The sequence below is a fragment of the Neolamprologus brichardi genome, chromosome 10 (genome assembly GCF_056152115.1).
Source record: "Neolamprologus brichardi isolate AB-2024 chromosome 10, ASM5615211v1, whole genome shotgun sequence".
Lineage (NCBI taxonomy): Eukaryota > Metazoa > Chordata > Actinopteri > Cichliformes > Cichlidae > Neolamprologus > Neolamprologus brichardi.
This window is the reverse complement of record NC_142113.1, coordinates 4,347,359-4,357,286: the sequence shown is the minus strand read 5'-3', so window position 1 is coordinate 4,357,286 and position 9,928 is coordinate 4,347,359. Positions and strand designations below refer to the sequence as shown.

The 9,928-nt window shown below is 42.2% G+C and overlaps 1 protein-coding gene across 1 annotated transcript; it reads left to right on the top strand.

Moving 5' to 3' along the window:
• The first annotated feature begins 7,677 nt into the window (after positions 1–7,677).
• LOC148100805 (uncharacterized) lies at positions 7,678–9,231 on the top strand. The gene has a single exon (XM_087846785.1). The coding sequence runs from the start codon at positions 7,678–7,680 to the stop codon at positions 9,229–9,231; it is 1,554 nt and encodes a 517-aa protein (XP_087702911.1).
• Positions 9,232–9,928: the final 697 nt, after the last annotated feature.

Here is a 9,928-nt window from a genome sequence, read left to right as displayed (position 1 = left end):
TCAGTAGGTGACCTGCTCTACCTCCTGAGCTACAGTATCAGATTTATCTATTCAGGAAAGCGGTGCAGGAATCAGGTGAAACGTTGGACAACTATTCCACCAGGCTTAGGATTCTAGCCAAAAACAGTTTGCAGACATGACTGCAGAAATCAAAACACAAATTATCCAAAGCTGTACATCATCACAGCTGCGTAGAAAAGCACTCAGAGAACCTGATTTAACGTTGGATGATCTATTAAATCATGGGCGTGCATGTGAGCTGTCTGAATTGTAAGCTACAGGGATGGAAGCTGACAAGACAGCTGCAGTTAATAAAGTACAGCACAAAACAGGACGTGACACCACGGCTAGAAACAAATGGACACCCTCATGGCAGCCGAATAACCGCTGTCGAAACTGTGGAGGCAGATATCCTCATGAGCAAGGCTGCCCAGCCAAAGACAAAATCTGTAATTCTTGTGGCAAATACAATCATTTTGCAAAGCAATGTCGCTCAAAGAGAAAAGAGACACATTGTGGAAAGAAGTAGAAGAAAAACCTGCCACCGCAAACCGTTCATCAAGTAACAGATAGCGCTGCACACGTGGAGACAGGGCACACATCCAGCAGTGATGACGCTTATGTATATGTGGTGAACACAGCTCAACATCCTAAACTCCCACATACTGAAGTCAGAGTAATGGGCACCCAGATACCGGTGCTAATCGATTCTGGGGCCACTGCTAACTGCTTAACTGAAGCTACCTACAACAAACTGACACCACGTCCTACGTTGACTTCTACAGACATCAAGATTTACCCATACCACTCATCTACGTCTCTCCCTGTGTGTGGTGCATTCAGGTGCAGTGTGGATGTAAAATCAACCTGTCAACCACACAGACGTGTTCCTTTTCATTTACGTCAAAAAGTGGAGGACGAACTTCAGAAATTAGAAGCTGATGACATGATTGAAAAGGTTACGGGACCAACACCGTGGGTTTCACCCATTGTAACACTGCCAAAACCAAAGATTCCGGACGACGTACGGATATGTGTGGATCGAACGAGAACGACACGTCACGCCCACGATTGATGATGTAATCCATGAGCTGAATGGATCTACGGTGTTCTCAAAACTTGATCTCGGGGCAGGATACCACCAATTTGAATTACACCCTGACAGCCGCTACATTACGACGTTCACTACTCATCTGGGATTTCGGCGCTATAAAAGACTGAGCTTTGGAGTCTCTTCTGCAGCTGAAGTGTTCCAAAATGCTATTTATCAGACGCTGCAAGGACTGAACGGAGTCAAAAATCTCAGTGATGACATTATAGTCTTTGGCAGGGACCAGGCTGATCATGACAGCAATCTTACAGCTCTCTTTAAGCGACTATCAGAGTCAGGTCTTACTCTGAATCGAGAGAAGTGTGAATTTAATAAAACAAAACTTGAGTTTTTTGGTTTCATCCTCTCTGCAGGTGGCGTTTCAGCAGATCCTAAAAAGGTTGCAGCAGTTCAACACGCTCCCAACCCAAAAACACCTGCTGACATCAAAAGTCTCCTTGGCATGGCCAATTACTGCTCAAGGTTCATCAGAGACTTCTCATCGATCTCTGAGCCACTGCGCAGGCTCACACACAAGGCCACCCCTTGGACATGGGGTCAAGACCAAGAAACTGCGTTGCAGGCACTCAAGGTCAGTCTCACAAGCGACACGACGATGTCCTACTTCTATCCCAGCAGACAGACTGAACTGATTGTTGATGCTAGTCCAGTAGGACTGGGCGCCATCCTCTGTCAAAAAGATGAAAAGGGGATGAAGCACATTATTGCATATGCAAGCAGAGCACTGAGTGATGTAGAAACGAGATCAAATCAAATCAATTTATTTATATAGCACTTTTCACAGGATAAAAACCACAAAGTGCTTCACAGTAATATAAAACAGAAATACATAAAATACATTAATAATAAAACACAGCACAAATCTAATTAAAAGCCAATCTAAATAAATGAGTCTTAAGTTGCTTTTTAAAAGAATAAATACAATCAAGGCAACGTAATGATGTGGGGAGAGCATTCCACAACCTGGGGGCCACCGCTCTAAAAGATCTCTCTCCTCTGGTCTTAAAACGAGTTCGTGGGACTACCAACAGCCTTTGATTAGAAGATCTCAGGCTGTGAGAGGGAGCGTTTGGTTCTAAAAGATCAGAAATGTAAGAAGGGGCATCACAATTCAAAGCTTTAAAAGTCAGTACCAAGATTTTAAAATGAATTCTGAAATGTACTGGAAGCCAGTGTAATGAGCGTAACACTGGTGTAATGTGCTCTCTTTTTCGTGTCTGAGTTAAAAGCCTTGCAGCAGCATTCTGGACTGACTGGAGACAGTCAAGATTCCTTTTGCTCAAACAAAGAAAAAGGCTGTTACAATAATCTAAGCGAGAAGAAATAAAAGCATGAATAACCATTTCTAACTCAGTCTTAGACAGCAAAGTTTGCAGTTTGGAGATGTTTCTTAGCTGAAAAGGGCAGTTCCTAATTAACTGGCGAGAGTGTTGTTCTAGGGACATGGCAGAATCAAACATCACACCAAGGTACCCGAGGCTCAGGTGAACCGATGAGCCAAGAGAACCAAGATGCTGTTTGATTAGAGATATCTGGTTGTCAGGGGCAATAATTAATGTTTCTGACTTCTCAGAGTTCAACTGTAAGTAGTTGTCACCAAGCCACTGTTCAATGGAAGCTAAACATTTAATTAAAGAGGACAGTTTATGGACTTCCATCGGCTTAAAAGAACAATAGAGCTGAATATCATCAGCATAGAAGTGATAAGACACCTCAGGGAACTGCCTAATTATAAGTCCTAGAGGTAACATGAAAAAGAAAAAGAATAGGACCCAGAACTGAACCCTGCAGTACCCCCACATCTCAGATCTTTAGAATGTGACATAAACCGATTTGCAAAAACACTAAAAGATCTGTTGGAGAGGTACGACTGAAACCACTTCAAAGCCAGACCAGACACACCAACTACGTCCCGGAGCCTGTTAATCAGGATGGTATGATCAATGGTGTCAAAGGCAGATGTCAAGTCCAACAAAACCATGACTGAGGATGCTCCGGAGTCAGCTGACATCATAATGTCACTCGAGACTTTAAGTAATGCGGTTTCTGTTGAGTGACTTTTACGGAAACCTGACTGAAATTTGTCATAAATTTCATGTTTTTCTAAAAAAGTGGTAAGTTGATCTGCAACTACTTTTTCCAGAATTTTCGATAATAATGGAAGCTTAGAGATAGGCCTATAATTCTTAAGCTGAGTTGGATACAAACTGCTCTTTTTTAATATTGGCTCAACAACAGCATGTTTACAGAATGTAGGGACCACACCTGTTAAAAGAGAGGCATTGCATATCTCTACAATAGAGGGGCCAATGACAGAGAGAGCATTTTTAAGCAGCCCAGCAGGTAGAATGTCATTTGCACAAGTGGTAATTTTCATTTTATCCAGCAGGAGTGAAAGGTCATGTATGGTCATTGGGTTAAACACTGACAGTAAATGAGGGGGAGGTGATCTAGAGACACAAACAGATAGTATTGAAGAACCAATGCTCATACGGACATGATCAACTTTATCCACAAAGAAATTCAGAAACTCATCACTCTCAGATATAGATGTCACAGGTACTCGGTGGACCACGGGGGAAACAATAGAGTTTATGGAGTCAAACAGTACCTTGGAATTTCTCTTGCTTGATGATATTAACTGAGAAAAATATGCTGATCTGGCTGTTTTTATGGTTTCATGTAAGGAAACCCAAAGTTCCCTAAGGTGAAGCCTGTGAACTTCGAGTTTGGTTGATTTCCAAAGACGTTCTACTTTTCTACAGATTCTTTTGACCTTCCTTACATCGATATTTATCCACGGATGAGCTCTTTTTGGGGCAGCAATGACAGATTGCATAGGTGCCACTGAATTTAAAATCTCCAAGCAGTGATTATTAAAGCACTGTGTAGCAACATCAGCATCACTGCAGCCACTAATCACATGAGGGTCCAACATATTAGAAAACTTCAAAGCAACATCCTGATTTATGAACCGCTTATGGAACATGACATTAGAAGGTGGTGCGTACAGTGGGAAGCTAAGACTAAAAGAAACACAGGAATGGTCACTCCCTTATACGTCTTTAACACAGACATTAGTTATGTCTAAGCCAAGAGAAAACACAAGGTCCAAGGTGTGGCCTTTAACATGGGTGGGCCCAGAGACATGCTGAATAAAACTAAAAGAGTCTTTAATAGATAAAAAGTCAGAGGCCATGCTACAGCTAAGATCATCCACGTGGAGGTTGAAATCCCCAATCATTAAGACTTTCTCCAGTTTAATAATGGAAGATAAAATGTCCGTAAAATCTTTAATAAAAACACCAGCGGGGCCGGGAGGGCGGTAAATTAAAACACAATAAAATATATCTGAAGAACCAACCTTAAGAAGTTGTGACTCAAAGGAAGGGAAAACTCAGAGTCCACAGTCCTGCAAGCGAAATTGTCTCGGTGAATAGTGACCAGACCACCACCACGATGGTCCAAACGCGGAGTCCCGATGAAGTGACAGCCGCCCGGGCAGAGCTCATTAAGGTGGATAAATTCATTCTCCCGCTGCCAAGATTCCATGAGAAACATGAAGTCCAGACTATTACTGCTAAAAAAAGTCATTCAATACAAATGATTTGTTGGCTATGGAGCGAGTGTTCAGGAGAGCGATCTGAAGCGGAGGTGACAGGCTGACGTCATCAACAGCTGATTGACGGGGAATTGACAGCAGACACCTGGAATGAAGACGTAGTCTCCCGGTACCTCTAGCTGTGGAATTGTGGTCTTGTAGAATGATAGGCCAAAGTGAAAACATCCCGCATCTCCAGACAAGACGCCGATCCAGGTAATCGTTCTGTTCGCCCGTGATGAAAGGCTGGGTAGGTGGTAACCAATCGGCCTTATCCGCGTGCTGGAGGGGAACTGGTACCAAATACCGGAGACGTTCTCTACCATGGAGCGGAAGAAATCCCCTCTGTCGGGCGCATTTCCTTTTAGCCTGTACACCAGACCTACAGCCCCTTCTAGACGACCTCCTTAACCTTGTTTTTGCTCCTGGGTTATTGTTTGGAGCTAAGAACAGGTACTGGTAGTCGGGAGAGGGAGGAGGGCAGACAAACGGCGGAGGGAAAGCCTGGTGGTAGCTCTACCAGCTGTCAAAATTTTTTTCCATACATATTTTGATACTCAACAATGTATGTGAACTGTAGATCAGAGTAGCAATTAGACCTTCATGATATATCACAGATGAGATGACAAGATAAAAAACAATATACTGAAGCAGTCGACAAAAACACGGAGCAGCAACAGCGGCCAAGCCAAACACAGGCGCCATGGTTCAAGCCCCTCAATAGCTCTGTTGAGATACTCGCAGACTGAGAAAGAAGCACTCGCCATTGTGTGGAGTTGCGAACATTTCCATTTGTATGTTTATGGACATCCATTCACACTGGTGACCGATCACAAGGCACTCAAAATCATCTGGAATAACCCAAGATCAAAACCACCTGCCAGAATAGAAAGATGGGGACTGAGACTTCAGCCATATAACTTCAGAGTGGAATACAGAAAAGGTGCTGATAATCCAGCTGACTTTATGTCACGTCATCCAGTGCAGACACAGGAGAATGAAAGTGCTCGTGCATGTAAGGTTGCAGAAGGGTATGTCAATTTCTTCTCTTATCACTCCACCCCAAAAGCCATGACACTTCACGAGATAAAAACAGAGACTCTGAAAGACCAGGTTCTGCAGGAAGTCATCGGTCACATCAGGAACAACACGTGGCATCTAACAGATAAATCCCAGCATGCTGACATTTTGAAATCATTCAAACATGTTCAAAGTGAACTAACAGTAGCTGACTCATCTGACTTCATATTCAGAGGCCCGAGGATAGTTATTCCAACTGTCCTACAAGAAAGAGCAATACAACTGGCACACGAAGGGCACCAGGGTATCGTCAAGACCAAAGCGCTGCCACGTACCAAAGTATGGTTCCCAGAGATCGATCGGAAAGCAGAATCTGCAGTTCAAAACTGTCTGCCATGCCAAGCTAGCACACCTGTCAGACACACTGACCCTCTGCAGATGTCACCATTACCCGAAACGCCCTGGCACAGTGTCAGTGCAGACTTTTATGGACCACTCCCTACGGGGGAATACCTGCTCGTTATCACAGACGAGTATTCTCGCTATCCAGTCGTTGAAAGTGTACGCTCAACATCAGCATCTTCTGTTATCCCAGTCATTGACAACGTGTTCTCCATGGAGACAGCAACTAAACATCTTTCTTCGTGAGTACAGATCTACACCTCATTGCACAACAGCGAGCTCACCAGCTGAAATACTGTTTCAACACCAGCTATACACCAAGCTCCCTTTCGTTAACACCACTCCACGGAAGTGTTCAGATGCTGAAGTGAGAGCAAGGGATGATAGTGCAAAGATCAAGATGAAGGTGATCGCAGATGCAACTCGTCGCGCCAGACCACACTCACTAAGTCTGGGTGACACAGTGCTGCATCGCCAACCCAAGCACAACAAATTATCCACACCATACAATGCAAAACCCTATAAAGTGACTAAAGTTAAGGGTTCTGAAATTACAGCTACAAGGGATGGACACTCAATTGTCAGGAATGCCTCATGCTTCAAGAAAATCAGACATGGACTTGAAGATGCCCCACCTGGACGACATGTCGACCCCGCCTTAACAGACAAGCCCAGATACCCAGTCAGATCAAACAGACGCGTACCTATGCATCTGTCTGATTACATCAGATCTAAGACTTGAATATCTGAGTGACCCGTTAAAGGTTACGCTGCGTGTAACATGTTTGTTGTTCCTGAATCTAACACTGTAACCAGTATTCTAGTGTTGAATGTTGATAGTGATTAGTCAGAGATCTGCGCAAATGCAGTGCTGTTTAAGTGATGTTTAGGTGTGGAGAAACTCAAGTAATAAGAACGTTCAGTAATTTTATTAGGTGTTGTTATCATAGGTTCAGATTAATAATTCACCTCACTGAGTACCTAAGTTTGTTAAAGAAAAAAAAAAGGAGGTGATTGTGATGTTTACAGAACTTTTATTTTGAAAGGTCGAATGTAAGGCAGAAGGAGGATATAGAAAAAGGAGACAACAGAAAACGGTAGATGAACAAGTTAGCGCTGCAGACTGTGTTGCCGCTGCAAGCCTGAGAATTAAAGAATGGAACTGAGAAAGACTGAAGGTGTCATCATTAATGTTTGAGGCATGCAAACATAACAGTACCGCTGAAAGCGGCCGTCATCCAGGCGCAGCTCCTGGAGCAAATGGTGAAAACTCCAAAAAAACTTTAAAAAAAAACAAAAAAACAAAAAAAAACACATCCCCATTTTAAAATGTCATGTGACAATCTGATTGGCTTACGGAATGATGATGTCAAAAGATGTGACATCATTAATACCTTTGATCCTTTGAAGTTCTGAAGTCTATAAATAGGGATCAGAAGCAGCAATTTTAAAACAGTTTGTTTGCAGACTTCAAACGTTCAACACGAGATACATTTGCAAATATTTCTAAGCCTTTTCAGAGTCACTGTGCACAGGCTCCAACATGGGACGAAAACGCCGACAAAGAAAAATAAATAATGCTGCCTCTCCTTCGTGGTCTGGCCAGCCAATCTCTTCAGGAGAAATTACCATGGATGTTGTCTTATCAATCCAAAGGGCATTACAGGAAAGTCAGAAGGAAAACTCTGACCTCCATGACAAAGTTAAACAAATTGAAGAAGAGAAGCTTCAACTAGAGGAGAAGTGCAGACAATTGGAAGCACGAAATAAAGACCTGGAAGGAAAACAGCAACGGCAGCCTGATATAAAAATTATCAATGAGGGAATGAAGTTTGGTCAAGGACGAAAGAATTTTTTTTCCCGTATTTTTTCATCGGGAACACAGAGTGCCGAATTAAAAGAAACATCTGCCCAGCTTCAAGGAAAGAAAGCTACTATTGAGGAGATACAGATACTTCAAGGAAAGCTCGATGAAGCTGAGAAAACAATTGAAAAAATCCGCCAACAGAAGACTGAACAGGAAGTACAAATGGAGCACAAACTGAAAGAGCTTCTTGAAGAAAAAAAGCAACAGGAAGAAGAAAAACGTATTCTCCAGGACTTTGAGAGAAGGAATCTAGAACTGCGAGAATTTTGTAATGAAATGAAGGAAAAAACATCTGAACTGGAAAGAAAAAAGACAATACGACTGCAGCGCAAACTCAAAGACATGAGGGAAATGTGCGTAGATCTGGCAGTCAAGTTTGGTGAAACAGAGTTCAAAAATATAGAGCTTCTTGAAGAAAAAGAGAAACAGGAAGAAGAAAAACGTATTCTCCAGGATTTTGAGAGAAGGAATCTAGAACTGCGAGAATTTTGTAATGAAATGAAGGACAAAACACCTGAACTGGAAAGAGAAAAAGAAATACCAATGGAGGACAAACTCAAAGCCATGAGGGAAATGTACGTAGAGCTGAAAGTCAGGTTTGATGAAACAGAGTGCAAAAATAAAGAGCTTCTTGAAGAAAAAGAGAAACAGGAAGAAGAAAAACGTATTCTCCAGGACTTTGAGAGAAGGAATCTAGAACTGCGAGAATTTTGTAATGAAATGAGGGAGAAAACACCTGACCTGGAAAGAGAAAAGGAAATACTGGAAAGACAATGTTCAGAGATGCAGTGTACGATCGATGGAATGAGGAAAGAACACTCAGAGCTCATGAATGAGATGTTGTTGAGGGTCAGTGACTTGGAGAGCCAAATAAGTGAAATGCAGGCACAAAAGCAACAACAAGAGAAAAAATATGAATACCTGCTGCTTATGCATCAAGTATTCAAGAGAAAAATTGACCTGATAGAAGAGATGTACAAGAAAAAACAAGAGAGAAATACAGACATGTGCAAGGCAAATCCAATGGAGGAGGCAACGTACGAAGACCCGAAAGAAAAGCCTAGAAAAGAACAAGCAGGATTAAAAGAAATGGAGCAAAGATGCAAGCAACTCGAGGAGCAAAATGCAGAAACAAACGATCAGTTGAGAACCCTTATCCTGGAGAAAAAAGTGCTCATGGAAAAATACCTGGAAATGAAGAAAAGAGGCGTCTGCTGGTTATTCAGATGATTTAGCCTCGTCCTCCTCCACCTGTGATCCATCTTAATTTTCACCTCTCCTGTCCCCCCTCTCCCTTTCTCTCCTAACACATATTCCCTACCTTCTTAATCTTTTTTCTTTTTTTCACCCTCACCCCCCCCAACCAGTCCCAGCAGTTGACTGCCCCCTCCTGAGCCTGGTTCTGCTGGAGGCTTCTGCCCGTTAAAAGGCAGTTTTTCCTCCCCACTGTCGCCTAGTGCTTGCTCAGAGGGGATTGTTGGGGTTTTCTCCCCTTCCCCCTCCCCCCCTTCATTTATTTATTTGATTGTTTAAGTTTCCTTTTATGTTGTTTCTGTAGTTACTTGTTTTACTTTTTTCAACTTATGTAACAAAATAATAAACCAATTGAATTTATCCTTTGAGTATTTTTCATCTAATCTTTACAGAATTAAGCTCTGTCTTTTATTTGCTTGTTAAAACTCCATAAATGGTGAAGTAAAATCCTGGGATATGGTTTAAAACATTGAAAAAGACTAACCAACTAGTCTAAAACTAAGAAACACTTAAATATTACGTTAAATTGAAAACAGTTAAAAAGAGATATCCCTGTTCATAAATGTCATGTGATAATCTCATTGGCTTGTGGAGTGATGATGACATCATCACTCCTGGAGGGAAAAAGAAGCACAAAAGTGGCAGGAAGACGAAGAAAAAACACGGCATAATG

What these genes read in the sequence shown, in the direction of transcription:
- LOC148100805 (XM_087846785.1), top strand. Translation starts at nt 7,678, where the DNA reads ATGGGACGAAAACGCCGACAAAGAAAAATAAATAATGCTGCCTCTCCT.